This window comes from Melanaphis sacchari, unplaced genomic scaffold, assembly GCF_002803265.2.
Source record: "Melanaphis sacchari strain LSU unplaced genomic scaffold, SCAv2.0 Contig0_pilon_pilon, whole genome shotgun sequence".
NCBI classification, from domain to species: Eukaryota; Metazoa; Arthropoda; class Insecta; order Hemiptera; family Aphididae; genus Melanaphis; species Melanaphis sacchari.
The window spans coordinates 13,661,563-13,677,693 of record NW_020270366.1 but is presented as its reverse complement, the minus strand read 5'-3'; the positions used below and the strand labels follow the sequence as shown (position 1 = coordinate 13,677,693).

The following is a 16,131-nucleotide window of genomic DNA, read 5'->3' as shown; positions in this document are numbered from 1 at the left end:
CACCCTTTAATGAAGTTTAATATACAGTTAAAAATTGTAGGTAATGCTCTTTTAAACGATTTACTTGGTTATTTCAGTAAGTACTAATGTTGACTTTTTGCTTACCTAATTGCAAAATTACGTTTTGAATCTTTTGATAAACAATGTCATAGATAAAGTAGAAATAAAAATGAACCTATGGATAAAAACTAAATTTTCATTAAAAAATAATTATCTTGACTAGATATGCAATATTGTTTTTATCCTTCATATTTAATTTCAAAAGTTATTGAAGTTTTAAAATATAAAAATAATGATTTTAAAACAAGTTTATTAAAAAAAATAAAAACGATATTATAATTAATAATGTTTGACTATTTTTAACTAGGATTTTAATCTAATTGGACATTAGTTCTTACCAGTATGAAACATAAAACTCAAAAATTGCTACCTGTGCCTTCAATTTATGAACATTTACAGTTCTCTAAATGCAAATAACTTATACCTACATATTTTATTTAATACAATTTAATCTACTCTATGAGCCATAAGCGGATCCAGTCCAAGATAGCGACAAATAACTTATATACGTGTAAGTTTTACTATAAAATCAAAAAATCAAAAAAAAAAGGTTATCGACTAATGTTTTTTTTCCTAAATAAAACAAAACTCATGGGGGGAGGGTTCCCCCCTGAATACACCACTGCTCTGAACTATGTCTACGAGAACTTATCTTTTTCTCGTGGATTTCGACCTTTAAAACTAGCCCTCTAAACAAATTTCCCGCCATCTTCCTTGTTCTCTACAACTCTCTCCAATCTATACTCAATTCCACTGCTTCAATATCATTTTTTAATACCGTCTCCCCATTTCTGCTTTAAGCACTCTGTTTGAATTTATTATGTCCTAAAATCATAAAATATTTTTGAACTTTCTAAAGTACAATAATTTTATTACGTTAATTACTTAATAACTTAATTAATATGTACCTTATAACGCAGAATAAAATGTTGACTATTATCATAATTCATATTCACAAAATTATTAATGGCTTTAGCCATTTAAAGATTTTCATTTGAAAATGTTAACTCTAAATTATTAATAATTATATAAATAATTGAAAAATGAATAGTATGACTCCAATAGGCTTCAACTGATTCTGACACTTCTTGTTTTTCATAATTAGCTCCAGTAAACATTTCCAAATGAACATTTTAATTATCAGTATGCAAAATAAGAAAAAATATATAACATAAATGATAATAAAATCTTAAAACATAAAACTATATTATTAAAGCTTTAGAACTTTGAAATTACAAAGATATGGAACTTAGGGGTGCTTAAAGTTAAGTTTGGGGTGTTTCAGCAGCCCCATAGTTGCGCCACTGTATGACACTCTCTTATCACTCTGACGATATCATGACATTCATCACAGAATTTTTAATACCAACTTTGCACATACAGGCCTGTCGCTAGGGTACGAGCAAGCCATGCATTGTTTTAGGGCGGCAAATTTTTTTAAAGAAATTGAGGCGGCTAATTGTAATATTATACGTATAATTATTTAATTTAGTATCTTAAGAGCAGCATTAAAATTTTTGCTTTAGGGTGGAAAATATCTCCACCCTGACGGGCCTGTGTACATATACTAAATAATATAGGCAGGTAATTATTTTAATAGTGAACACTTATTAACTTGAAAAGAATTAACATTTTTGAAAATATATTTTTACATAATTTAAAGTTCATTACAAAACAATATTTTCACAATTTTAAAGTTTATTTCTTTATTTAAATATTCCATAAATTTTTAATTCCATGATCTCCAGTAAAATGTTATTGTTTTATATCAACACATAAACATTATATTTTAAACGAGTAATCATTTGTTGTGTTTAAGTATTGATTAGCAGTTTTCGAGTTATAAAAATTAATATTTTATAGCAATAATATAACATACCGACTACTGGTAAAATATAATTTTGTACAATTAACTACATTAATAATTTTAAATCAGAATATATTAACATGCATTAAACTTTAAAAATAATTATTATCTATAAATAACTATTAAAAAATATTTCAAGTGTTTACTATCAAACAGCTCACAGCTGATATATGACTGAAAGGAAAAAATGTAATTTAAATAATTTTTGTAACATAATTAATTTTATCACAATTAAATTTGACCCATTTAAACTTTTTATCTGTTATTTTATTGATAATTTAGCATCTAAATTTATCATAATTCATGACTAACATAGTAATTATGTTCAACTAAATGTCATTTTGTTAAGCAAAACATTCCACAAATAAAATAAAATAATTTTTGATTTCCTTAACACTTATTTTATACCCTTTCTTTACAAATTAATATATAAATATAAAACTCACATGAAACATAGTTTAAAAAAAAAAAAACAAAATAATTTTCACAACGTTTAATTATATAAAAAAATACTTAAAAATAATTTTACATTAGTTATCACCAGAATAAATTTAATAAGAACAGTTTGTCAAATGTTAACTATTCATTATTTAAAAAAAAAAAAAAAAAAAAAATGAAAACAAATATGAACTGAATAAACAATACTAATATCTACGATGGATTTCCAAATTCCTAATTTTGCTTGAAGCATTTAAATATGCTACTAAAAAATAAATAATGAGCACTGAATTTTGAGAAAGGGTGCTCTATTTTTTAAATAATTAATCAGTAAAATATTTTTACAATTATATAGGTTTTTGAATTAAATTAAATAGCCCTATATATATATATATATAAAAGAAAAATTATATATTTTTATAATTTGATCAAATTATCAATGTTCACAAAGTATGGTAGGCACCACCACGTCCCAAGTAGAAGAATCGGTATCCAACAAATCCGACTGCAACAATACCAAAAGCTAGGACCATGCCACCTGAAATTATCATTAAAAACATCATTTTATAAAAATTATTTTATTTTCTTTAATTCTGATTTAACCTTAACTTTAATCATACCTAAGAAACTTGGACCATCCCAACTCCTAGCCGGAGATGGTTCTGGAGTAGGTGGTACAGCAGTCGTTACATTTGGACTCACAGTAGTTGATGATGATGGTGTAGTTGTTGTGGAGGATGTAGTTGGTGATGGTGTAGTTGTTGTGGAGGATGTAGTTGGTAATGGTGTAGTAGTTGTTGTGGAGGATGTAGTTGGTAATGGTGTAGTAGTTGTTGTGGGTGTAGTAGTTGGTGCTGGTGTTGTAGTTGTTGAATTTTTTGTAGGTTCCACTTCTATAGTTGAGGAGTTAGTTGAAGTTTGAATAACAGAAGTGGGAGTTGTGGGTGGAATTAAAACGGTATTATTTCCAGATGATAATGGTTTAATTGATTCTAAAAAAAAAAGAGTATTTCAAAAATTAGCTTTAATAATTTATTGAACAACAATAATTAAAATATTAAAATATAACTTTTAAACAAAAAATGTTTATTTACTAATTATAGTATATATTATAGCATCATTTATTTGATTTATAAAGAACGCAGTATTTAATCTTGTTATAAATCAATTTTATACTTTAAGAAATACATTAAAAATGAATGTAATATAATAATGATATATGGTATGAGATTCAATATGATATCCTTATTTTTCAGTACCTTTTAAAATTTAAAATAAGAGTCAATTTTCTCTTATAGTAAAAGATCAGTTTAAAAATGTATTATGTACACTCTAAAGCCTAAATCATATGTTCCAAAACTAGATAGAAGAAGTTTTAAAATATTTAATATTAAATTAATAACAATATTGACTTAATTTTTGCAAAAACAACATGTAATTAAATTATAAAAGAAAAAGTGGCAAAATTACAAAATCCAATCTAAAAACAAAGTTTGCACATGAATGGGTTCTTACAATGGTTTACTACATGGTAATTATTATAATATTACTGAAATATTTGGAAATTTGCGTTTCGTAAATTCTATTTTTTGACACTAATTATAATATTACAGTAAATTTACCTATTAAAGGTAGGTAAAAATATTATCTATATTTTCATTATTTTCAATTTTAAAGCAAACAATGAACATTTTTTGAACATAAAAATTATACATACTTAAAACTGACATTAAAATTAAAATTTCCTTTAAAATTTGATGATTCAATTCATAGCAATATTAAAACTTTTAACATAAAATAGATTCTGCATAATGGAAATTTACTAAGTATATTTTTAGAACTAACATTTATACCATTATTATATAATACAATGAATACAATAACTGAAAATAGCAATTAACTACTTAATTATTAACTTTTAATTCTGTTTTTAATATTAAAGAAATGTTACAAGGAATAAACAAAAATTGTCAAATAATAATGCATTATCTAAATTTAGTCTTACAAGATAAAATTCAAAATTCAAAATAAAACATTCTACACATTAAAAAATATCAAAAATAAATTTATTTTATTTTACTACTTTAAAATTATTATAATATCAATATGATTTTAAACATGGATTAAATGATTTTTGTAGAAAATATTGAACCTAAATTGTTATCTTTGCCCATAATTGAAGTTAAACAAAGAACAATGATCAGTATACAAATAATTTATTATTTTATCAAAGAAATAAAATTCAGATTATTTTAGGTGCTGTTGATAAATGTTTTTTTCTATATTTATGTCCATCAAACCATTTATATTATAAATATGTAACACATTTAATTGTACTTGATTGTATATATTGTAAATAGTTTTAAATTAAAAAAAAAAAAAATCATTGTTATATTCAATAAGCCTGACTAAATATAAAACATGCAATAAGTATTTGATAATTATTAGCCTTCTTTAATGTAAATTTGATGTTTTACAGATTGCATTCATATTAAATATTCCATATCTCTAATATTTTAATTAGATTATTAATAAATAATCAAAAAAAAAAACAAATATGCATTCATAATACAAACCTTGATATTTAAAAACAAAAGATAAAAATTAGACAATATTATAAATTTTAACTACTAAATACAGTAACAATAATTTTATGTAAAAAAAAAAAATAGGAAATAGCTAAATATAAAATGTAACAACCAAAAATTAATTAACCACCAAAAACAACATTATTCTATTTGTATAAAATATTTTTTTTAATAAAAAAAGAATTAATGAAGAAACATAAATACAATTTTAATTATTTAATCAATACTATTTAACGTTTATTACATAATAAGTTAAAATACTAGAACACCATACGTGTTTAACTCTTTTACGTTTAATATAACTATCCTTACAAATATTAAGCCAATACAATACTCACAGTTAATTTTATTTTTAATAACTAGTCAATTTTTTAATTAAATCAATAATACTATTGTGGTAACTAACTCAACTTACTAAATATTTATGTTAAAAAAATTTTAATATTCTTTAGCTAATAAGATAAATTTTATTCATACATGTAATAGATTAAAACTATAAAAAGAATTAAACCATAATATGACAAGTTCATAAATTTGTTTGTAAAAACTAGATAACACTTACAGCGAATAAAATAATTAATCCAATACCAAGTATTTAAAAAGCAGAAAAATATTTTTTTTTTAAAACTATATACCTACTAAGATGCATTTAAAAGAAATTATAGTTGTACAATATAAAAAGTTAACAAAGACGAGCTATTGTTAAATAACAATGAACCACTATATCTGTTTTATAATTCAGTCGGTTGTGATATATGGAAAATATTAAATGCTGTTAAGGCAGTTTTATTGTATTAAGTGTATTTCTATAAACAGAAATAACTTTTCAATTATCTACATAGCTGCAGTGACACAGTCAAAACCATGGTGGCCTAATACTCAACCTTGAACACAGTAAGCATTAAACGATGTTAAAAAACAGTCAACAAGAGAAAAAAATTGTCATGGGGGAGGATACCAAAGTTAATATAGAAAATAAATCAATAACCAATATATAACCTAACCTAGAGAACAATGACAACTATGCGCTCACATTGCTCACAAATCATGTGACGTCGGTAACGCAACTTGTAAACACCATGGCTAAAGTCCAGTGGGTGGTGAGCAGAGGGAAATAGACGGTACGTCGGCACGCAGAGTACGGACGTCATAATCGAAACGCCACGGAAACAGTGGTTCCAATAAATGGGTGATGAGGGTTAACTCATAAGTTATTTTATTTTTAATTTATCGTAATGGATACGTGCATGTGGAACAATGGCAATCCGAGAGAAAATCGATCAAAACCAACGGCAAGCGTACGTGTCTTGCCGTTGACCTTGAACATTTGATAACTATGTTATTGCTAATGCAGTTATTGTAATCGTCGTCGTGAATCGTTATTGCGATAGAATGGCGGATACTCACTGACGGGCAAATCAGTTTCATGCTCGGCATGATCTTGCGACTGCTTGGCGACCGTCGGGTTGATGGCAGAGACGCACGCGACGGCCAGGAAGACGACCAGTGTGGTTTTCAACAAGACCATTTTGTCGGATGTATGATGACGATGTGACAAATGTGAGAGGTGTGGTATCGTGTGCGGACAGACACGGATATAATAACAAAAACCGTCGGAGTTGCTGAACGAGGAAGAGACAATAGTCACTATAGGAACAACTCGACAACAGCACACAAAGCGATCGACTGTGATCAATTGCCACACGTAACGTTCAGTTCAGTCCACGACGCAGCAGTGCTGTAACGACTACAACAAATAAAATGAGCGTATATACGTAAAATACTATTATTATAGACTATAGACGATTGTCGTGTGTATAGTTCATACATAAATACATTAGTATATATGTGTATGTTGTATACTATACTTACGCGTGATTCGTGGGATGGGTTTGTGTGTGTGTGTGTGTGTGTGTAATCGAAATAAAGACCTCTGGACAGTGGTTATAGTATTACTCACTGATGTATTGTATTGACAACGTCGACGAGACTTCGTTATTACGACTAAAAACGTCGGAATCAGCTGTGCGAGCACTGCTTGGCCTGCGCCGAGCGACGAATATTGTAATTATTGAATTATTTTTTAATGACAAAGACGGTCGTGGAAAAATCAAACGCCGATGGCGCAACATCGTGGAAGAAAAGAAAACCGTACATTCGGCGTGAGCCAAGAAGCCTATAGTGATAATAATTTATATCGCTTGCCGTATTGACAATTATTGTTATTATTATTATTATTAATTATTATATTTATTTATGATTATCGCTCCGATAGTTGTCACTTTGTCAGTTAATCATGCATGCTGTTGGCATGAACGATGGCAATAAATAATTAACAATTATTGCTGGGAGAAGTGAAGCATCCGAAATTTTCCCGAAGGTCTTGCGTTTTTTTTGTTGAGCCCCGGGGACATGGCGTCGACAGCAATAATTTCCCTTAAGAATATTATTATCTTTGTGGATTTTGCAAACACCAAACACCCTTTTGCGCATTGATAACACTCCACTGATAACAGTGTTTGCACATCTGGTCCCGCGGTGGTCATCGTCCCGTCCATCCACTGTTTCACGAACGACGACGCTCGCCGCCCCTCAGCACGTAAAAATATCGATTTCACCACCACAGGGCACCTACTGTACCCTGTACCGTAAACCGTTGTTGTTGTTGTTGTTTTGATCGTTCGTCTGTGTGCTAACACCGTAATGTCCGTAAACATGACCGAAGAAGTCCAAAGTGACGAGGTGTTTAAGAAACTCGATGCGTTGAAAGATATCAGGTGAGAAACGAATCATATATGCCCGTTGCGACCAAATAGAGTTAGACCCTCATAGGTCATTCAGGCCGTTATTTGTTTGACCCGTCGATTCCAGTCTCGTAATCTGATCAGGGAGATTCACTCGTCGTTTATCAATTATTTTCGTTCTCTCATCCCTAATGATGCCGAAGTCCATGTTTTTGGACATCCCTCCCAATCATGTCATCCACCCGTATTCTACTGTTGTTTTATGGTCTTGTGATAGATTTGTCAACAGTCTTTGATAACGTATAAATCGATGGGTTAGCCGGATTGTGGATAGTTGGACCGGTTATCCATTGTGCACAAAATAACTGATATCAATACCTTATTATAACATCTTGATAAATTATTAAAGTACCTCCATGAATACGTGTGTACATTCATATTGGTATATTTCTTAAGCTATAAGTTATTTATAACAGTTTGTTGCATGTATGTCTTTAGTCTTAGAAGGATACATCTTTATTTTTTTCTTTAAATAAGTAGTCAACAAATTACATTTAGATTAATTTTTTTCATTAACAATGTACAATTTTATTGTTTTAGAGACAAAACTGAAAAACTAGAAACCCTAAAAATGAATATTTTGAAAGAAATTGAAGCGAGTGATCAAGAAGATAAATGTCTTATAGAATATCGCAAGGAATTGGAACTTTTACTGCAAGAAAAAATGGCACATGTAGAAGAACTTAGACAAATACATGCTGATATAAATGCGGTTTGTTTAACAATTTTAAATTTTAGAATAATAAATGTATCATTTTTGTTATATAGATGGAAAGTGTTATAAAAAAAGCTGAAGAATCTAGAAATCGATCAATGGAACGTGCTAAACAAGTCCATGATGAATATAAGCCTCTTAAGACAGACATAGACCTAATGCGTAGAGATTTACTTGGATTAGAACGATTACCAGAACTTCATGAAGAAGAAAGTGATCTTGTGCGACCTGAGTAAGTATTTTTTTTAATTAAGCAGTAAATTGTTGTGTATGATTTTACTCCACAATTGGTATTAATTATCTTAATTTTTTTTTAAATAAAATCTCATTCAATAATTTTAAAGTTATATTAATGTAAGTTAAAAAAATGATTTAAATACATACAACTATAATTTTGAGTTTACAAAATAAAATACAAATTAATTTAACAAGTATGATTGAAACTGTTTATAATAAATAAAAAAAAAACATATATAACATTGAATGTTAGAGATTAAGATTTTAAAAATATGAGGATAAATATTCCCTTTCAATTTATTAAGTTATTTCTTTTCTAATTATATTTGTTTTTAATAAGTTTGAATTATTTTTGTTATAGTCTATTTGTACAAACCTATTTTGACAAACAAATTAAGCCTGCTGTGTCAACACCCCCTAGTTCAGATTGGCACAATGGTGATAGTGTGCAGAACCTTACTCAAGCACATCAGCACGCTCAAGCTGCAGTGGCAGCTTTTCTTGGATCTCAAGCAGCTCCTCTTCAACAACTTGCTACTAGTAGCAAAATGGTTAATGGTGGACCTGTAGATACTAGACCAATACCTCCAATTCCTGGACCACCAACATTCAGGTACTTATACTTCAGCAATATGTTTTCTACATATCATGTAAAAATATAGAATGTATATATTGTTTTTGTGGAATGTGTAATTTTTAATTGTTATCTGTATTAAGTGTGTTTCATTAACCATAATTTAAACTTTTACTTTCTAGTATATAATAGATATTATCAGTGGCGTATTGTGAAACTGGGTAGCCTTAGGGCCTATAAAAAGAACCCTTAAATAAAGAGATCAAGTAGTAATAAAATAATTATACTGTTTAAAACTTTTTATACTTAAAAATGAGCTTTTTATGCCTTCATCTAAACAAACTTTTCTATAATTTCCTCTAAATTTAGTTGCTGTATCTAATTTTCAATGAAAATAATTGATAAATCTCAGACATTTTTCTACCATCATTTCGTAAATAATTTTTTATTATTTTCAGTTTTGAGAATGATCGTTCTGCTGCTGCATCCGTGATGGGTAACGTCAAGTATAAAATAAAAGCAGTGCTTACATCAGGGTATGTTGTAATAGGAGAATATTCATAGCATTTCTATAGTCTTTGTCTTAGACTTGATGATATCCTTGAAATATGGTTGAAACATATGGTATCTGGTGGGAAAAATTTGGAAAAATATCTTGGTTCTACTTCTTTTTAGTATTTTTATTGCTTTGTTTTATAGTTCCTCATTATTTAATATAATTAATGAAATTGATTGTGTATCTTTAAAAAATATGAAATATATTGAAATCTTTAAAGTCTCCATTCTATTTCATTGATACCGTAATTAAATGCTGTATTTAATATTATAAATTTTTTACAAATAGTTATATTATTCACATAGAACATAAAAGTTCTTGAATAAAAATAAAATTCTCAATCTTTTATGGCTTAATAAAAGTAAGTACTTGGCCCCTCTCCACAACTTTTTTTATATCTTGAGTGCTGCTCCAGCCTAAATACGCCACTGATTATTACTTATGATTATAATCAAATTTTTTTTTTTTTTAACAATTAATATATTTTTTTTAAATACCAGACATTATTATATTTAATAGTTAATGAAATCAATTTTTTTCTTAACTATTAAATTATTTATAGTTTGGTATTCAGCATAGACCATGATTTATATATTAATACTGTGGCACTGTGCTATATCTTAAATTATTGTCTACAATCTATAAACTATAGTTTATGACATTAAGGTTTTTTTTTTTTTTAAGTTTATAGATTATGCATGATAAATTATTTAATTAGGGTTATTTAATATCCCTACTACATGTATTCTCTAATATTTCAACTCTAAATACATATGTCTAATATATCACTTAACCTAAAAAAAATTTCAAGTATAAATACATATTTAAATTTTTAAAAATTATTATTAACGTTATCTGTACTGTTAATTTTTTTTTAGACAACAACCACCGCCAATGAAATCATGCTTATCATGTCATCAACAAATACATCGTAATGCTCCAATTTGCCCGTTATGCAAAGCCAAATCCAGGAGTCGTAACCCCAAAAAACCAAAGAAAAAAGATTAACTAGCAATGACTCAAAGTGACAAGTCTGAATTAAAACTTTTAATCAGAATTCAAAGTATATGAAAATTCAATTAAGTCTACTTTGCTGACACGGAACTGGCTTTTAAAAATTAGACATTTTAGAATTATGGAAATGTCTATTTCTTTTTGTTATACTAAATAAGATCTTATTTAGATGATTACCTTATAACTCAAAATAGGCTGAAAGAGCTTAAGTATGAGATTTAAACTTAAACAGTATTTTTATTTTTTTTATTTTTTTAAATATTTTAAGGATCATGTATATAATATATTATATAATATATTTACAAATAAAAAAAAAGACAGTATTAAAAATGAAAATTTTCAAAATTGTGATTTTCTTGAATCCGCTTCCTTAAAATAAGTATTAAATTTAAAAAAAAAATGGATTTCTTTGCATGAAAGTATATATATAATTTTGTATAATTAAACTCAAGTTAATGTTTTCTCAGTTAATTATAACAAATATGATTTTAAGTGATTTGTGTTTGTAAATACATGATTTTTATAAACATACGATTATTTATGATAATGCCATTTAATTTTAGAAGCAATAAAAATTGTAAAAATATTTTCCAATTTACAAGTGTTTATTGATTTGAATGATTTGTTTATCTTTGCAATTTCACAGAAAATGGTCAATAATGAATTTTAGCAGTGGCGGCTCATGGCTTGGACGACGGGACGATCGCACCCCCTACTAAAATTATTTAAAAGAAGAAAATTTATATTCTTAATTCTATATTTCCAAAAATTAATTGTTATTAAAACTGCAATCTTTGAACTTCTAGTAATATTTTGTCGTGTACGAACTGCAAACATTAAATTTATTTCCTTCAGATACCAGGAGCATATGGGTAGCATGCACACACGAGCAGTATCTGGACAACAGGCAACGTCGTCCAAGCAATTGTTCTGAAACGTACATTATAATCGAAGGCACTACAATCGTGTGCGTGCGGGTACGTTTAACCTGCAGTCTTATTGCGGAGTCTGGACGACCGGTAGCGTCATCCATATAATAAAATATTAGTATAATACTATAATGGGTAATTTATTTTTAAAATTAACTGTGTGTAAGCTCGTTGTTGTTGGTTGCTAATCGCCTCTATTATTGTCAATTATTATTTGTACACATTTTTATTATTTAATAAAATTATTATTATCTATAATAGAATAAGCAAAAACTCACAAATCATAATCGTGTGTATAGGCGTGCATGTACATTTCAACTGCGATCGTCTTAAATACGTGTTTTGGACGACCTGGTAGCGTCGTCCGTAATATAATATATATTATTTCATATTATTATTTTCATTTCTATTTTATACTACAACCTGCGACTAGTAAGAAGCAGATAGTTGTCATACTTCTTGTAACTTGTAAGTAAAATTTTAAAATAAAATATTAATGTTTTTATTATATCTATGATTATAACAGAACCTATTATATTATTTTAAGTTGCACTCCCACTGCCAGCACCCACAAGCCGCCACTGAATTTTAGTTTTGTTCTTTATCAATTTCAACAAGAACGATTTGAAATATACCTTTGTCGATTTATAATTTATGTAAATAAAGTATTTTAGTAATTAATATGTAACATCTTAAATTCTGAAATTTATTTTTTGAATTAGTTAGATTATTAAAAAAAATCTCCATTAAAATGCAGTTGTCCAAACGATTTACCATTTATAAAAAGTTATACCTTTAAATGCTTAAATGAATTTCTTCTTTCTAATATATTTTATATATTTAATTCTACTTTAAGTTGTAGTAAATTTCAATCTTGAGAATAGAAAATTGTCACGATAGTCTAAAATTTAATTTAATTTATATTTAATTAATAATAAGCATCACTTAAATCAGTAGCATACTTAGTAATTTTCAGACTAAAGCATACCTACAATTTGACCACCTATGCTCTTCAGCTTTTAATCTACATTTGTATTTACTTAATAGTATAAATATTATTATTATTATAACTTTTTATTCAACTAAAATTTTTCAAGGGTACCCATCCATTTTGGTATTGAGGCAATTGCCTCAAAATAGTTCAATCCAACATGCCACTGGCTCATATAACTAAATATTCATTAAAATATGAATTTATTATACAATTTGCAATATGTTCAAAGACTGATTTCAAATTAAAAAACTTATCAATATTATACCATCAAAAATGAACTATGAATTTGAAATTTATTATAAATGTATTAAAAGTTAGTGCTCTATTTTATTATATGCTCAAAATTGACTAATAAACAAATTTATAATTAGATACAAAATAAATTAATGCATTTTAAATCTAGTCTAATCAGTAAGCAAATCTTAATACTAAGTAACTTTACAATTTAACCAAATACAATACAATTCCTTATATTTTCTTGGTAATAAAAATAATAAAAATAATTAATTTTCAGTTAAAAATATTATACCAAAAAGTAATAATTTTTAAATGTTTAATAATAATATATTTTAAATAAATATTTCTAAAACAATAGACAATGTTTTAATTACTACAATAAACATGTATAAATATAATAATTAACAATTTATTTTATGTGCAATTTAAAAGAAATTTATGATTATTTCAAGGGTAACAAATACAACTTTGCATTACATTAATAATGTATAATTATTATATGCAGTAGTATTACTAATTTAACACTTTAATTATTCCTGATCTGTTTTTTTCTTCTCTTGTTGTTTAATACGATAATCTGATAATGCTGCCTTAATAGCATCCTCAGCTAACACTATAAAATAAACAATTCATAAATTATTATTAAAATATAACAAATATATAGTATAAAAAAGAAATAGGTATGAAAATTGGTAATTAAACTATTTTAATGTAAAAATTATTGCAATAAATCAGATTTTAACTTATGTAAATTATTAATATCATAATAATTCAAATTACTTGAACAATGAAGCTTCACAGGAGGCAAAGAAAGTTCTTTAGCAATTTCTGTATTTTTTAAGGAAAGTGCTTCATCAACCTATACATAAGTTATTTAAATAAATATATTTATGAAATAAGTATATTATGAAGCAATAGACAAATAAACCAACAGTTTTTCCCATAACCCATTCTGTAGCTAGTGAACTAGAAGCAATAGCAGATCCACAGCCAAAAGTTTTAAATTTGGCATCAACAATTCTACCATTATCGTCAACTTTAATTTGTAATTTCATAACATCACCACATGCAGGTGCACCGACCAATCCAGTTCCAACATTCTTGTCATTTTTATTCAACGATCCGACATTACGGGGATTTTCATAATGATCAATCACCTGTAAGTGATGTTAAATAATATGAATACAATAAAACGCAATTAGATTACATATTGTATTGTAATTAAATTAAATAAATAATATTATATAAAGGGTCAGCTAATTGTATTTGTCCAAACAGATAATTTAAAAAATATTAAAGTCAATTTACTTTTAGTAATTACAATTAAACAATTATGATGAAAAAAATTACATAAAATATACACAAAAACTTATATAAAGCGAGTTATACTAATCAACTCTAAATAAATACATAATATTGTATATTGTGATTAACTTTAACACTTACATTTTTATGATAAAAAAGACAAGGGACGCTGTTAGCCTTGGTCGTCAGGCACTTGGATATTTTGTTCAAAAACATGATTAAGGGAGTACGTATATGTAATTGATCGAATAAACGGCAAATGCAACTACAATGAATAAACAACGTCAAAAAAGGATCAAAACAAGTTGCACAATATTGCAATCTGTGGAGCTAGAATGTAAAATGGAAATAAAAGAATAAACAACTTACAAATTGCCAAATGGGATTCAAAATGAAAACCAAAATACTAAATAGTAAATACAAGACCGTCAGGTTGTCAAAGTCAGTAATCAGTATCTGTTATCAGAAGTTATATCAGGTATAGACCACGTTCTTAGAAGCTGGTTATATTCACTAGTGATAAAAAAAAAATAAAAGGAGAATAATTTCACGACCCTCCCTTCTAAAAGCACAGAACAATTTAGAAACGACACTCAATCAGTTGGACGGTCTACTCATAGACCTACTGTATCCCTACGGCATGAAGTATTGGATTTTAAAAATTAAAACCGTATCCGTAATCTAACTAGATGTTGGTAATATATATCCATATTTGTTACGATATTATAAAAACGGAAACAATCCATTGCCTGCGTGATTTTCGCGGGTCTTATGTAAACAAACATTGCTAGAAACGAGTAAATTTTAAATTGCAATAGGTAGTTTTCAAGGCTAGTGTTGCCCGATTTGGTCAATATCAGACAGTGCCTATGTCTATAGTCTATACCTTGTTAAAAGAGAACAATAATAAACTGTTTCCTAGCAGCAAGCAGCTAAAACTACAAATCAAATAATGAACGTCACGTATAACTGAGAGAAGAGTAGAATTGTTTACATGATTTATCAACTGTTCGTGATTTCATTATGCTTTTAGAAAATATACTTGGTGTGAGCTCCGTGAACTATTCTTGTAATCTTTTACAGGATGTATCTTGTATCTGTTTTCTAATGTTTACAAATCGCATGTACTTACATAATTTAATTATAATGTGCTAAGTTTGTTAACAAATGCCTAAGCAGGAGAGGTAATTGTTAGTCTTTTATAATAATAGTAACATGTTTTTAGGATCGTTCAATTTTTCATTATTATTTTCAATCTGTCAAATTTTGTTTGTGGTCAGAGACCTGTCCAGTCGAGTAACACATTTTTAATTGATTGCTTTTATTACTTCATATTTATGGGTTGATAACTCAGAAATTATATAATTTAAAAGAGTCATGCCCTCGTGGAAAACTGCTATACAGTATACAGTATACTGAGATTACATAAATACTTAATCGCTTTTATTATTTATCTATTATACATGATTTAATATTATCATCATGCGTTATTTATATTATTATTAAATGCAATGAATTTAATAAATATTAAAAGATAATAATATCATAAATCATTATTCATGAATCATTGATTATAAATTTTACATATAAATACTCACCTAATCTATTTTATTTCAAATGTATTGTTTTCCCGCCAACAAGAAATGTATGCAAAGAAAATCTAAAGTTAATAATTAATATTTTTTATTATTTAATAAATTCATAATAGTTTTTTTCTGTCGATTGCATTATTATTTGCAATTTAAACCTTGAACATTTTAAAAATATTTATAGTTGGGTGTATAACCTATAGTATAACGTAGAAGAAAGTACC

General features: G+C 27.1%; 3 protein-coding genes across 5 annotated transcripts; 1 reads left to right on the top strand and 2 right to left on the bottom strand.

Moving 5' to 3' along the window:
- Positions 1-2,772: 2,772 nt before the first annotated feature.
- Positions 2,773-6,938, bottom strand: LOC112604352 (cell wall protein DAN4-like). Its single transcript, XM_025353337.1, has 4 exons — positions 6,826-6,938; positions 6,361-6,700; positions 2,986-3,357; positions 2,773-2,903 (listed from the first exon to the last, which is right to left on the bottom strand). Exons 2-4 carry the CDS (start codon positions 6,479-6,481, stop codon positions 2,809-2,811), a joined length of 588 nt encoding a protein of 195 aa, XP_025209122.1. The 5' UTR covers positions 6,482-6,700; positions 6,826-6,938; the 3' UTR covers positions 2,773-2,808.
- A 266-nt stretch (positions 6,939-7,204) lies between these two features.
- Positions 7,205-11,141, top strand: LOC112604337 (zinc finger C4H2 domain-containing protein). 2 transcript variants are annotated; one of them, XM_025353318.1, is made up of 6 exons: positions 7,205-7,730; positions 8,298-8,469; positions 8,526-8,704; positions 9,071-9,322; positions 9,742-9,819; positions 10,718-11,141. In XM_025353318.1, the coding sequence occupies exons 1-6, from the start codon at positions 7,657-7,659 to the stop codon at positions 10,845-10,847; spliced, it is 885 nt and encodes a 294-aa protein (XP_025209103.1). In that variant the 5' UTR covers positions 7,205-7,656; the 3' UTR covers positions 10,848-11,141. The 2 variants fall into 2 exon arrangements, with proteins under 2 accessions (XP_025209103.1, XP_025209111.1); XM_025353326.1 differs by lacking the exon at positions 9,742-9,819 and having other exon boundaries at positions 7,211-7,730; positions 10,718-11,140.
- Positions 11,142-13,402: 2,261 nt separating this feature from the next.
- Positions 13,403-14,798, bottom strand: LOC112595500 (iron-sulfur cluster assembly scaffold protein IscU). Of its 2 annotated transcripts, XM_025340754.1 has the most exons (5): positions 14,688-14,798; positions 14,460-14,583; positions 13,946-14,170; positions 13,794-13,872; positions 13,403-13,626 (listed from the first exon to the last, which is right to left on the bottom strand). In XM_025340754.1, the coding sequence occupies exons 2-5, from the start codon at positions 14,532-14,534 to the stop codon at positions 13,544-13,546; spliced, it is 462 nt and encodes a 153-aa protein (XP_025196539.1). In that variant the 5' UTR covers positions 14,535-14,583; positions 14,688-14,798; the 3' UTR covers positions 13,403-13,543. The 2 variants fall into 2 exon arrangements, with proteins under 2 accessions (XP_025196539.1, XP_025196532.1); XM_025340747.1 differs by lacking the exon at positions 14,688-14,798 and having other exon boundaries at positions 14,460-14,681.
- Between the last annotated feature and the right edge of the window lie 1,333 nt (positions 14,799-16,131).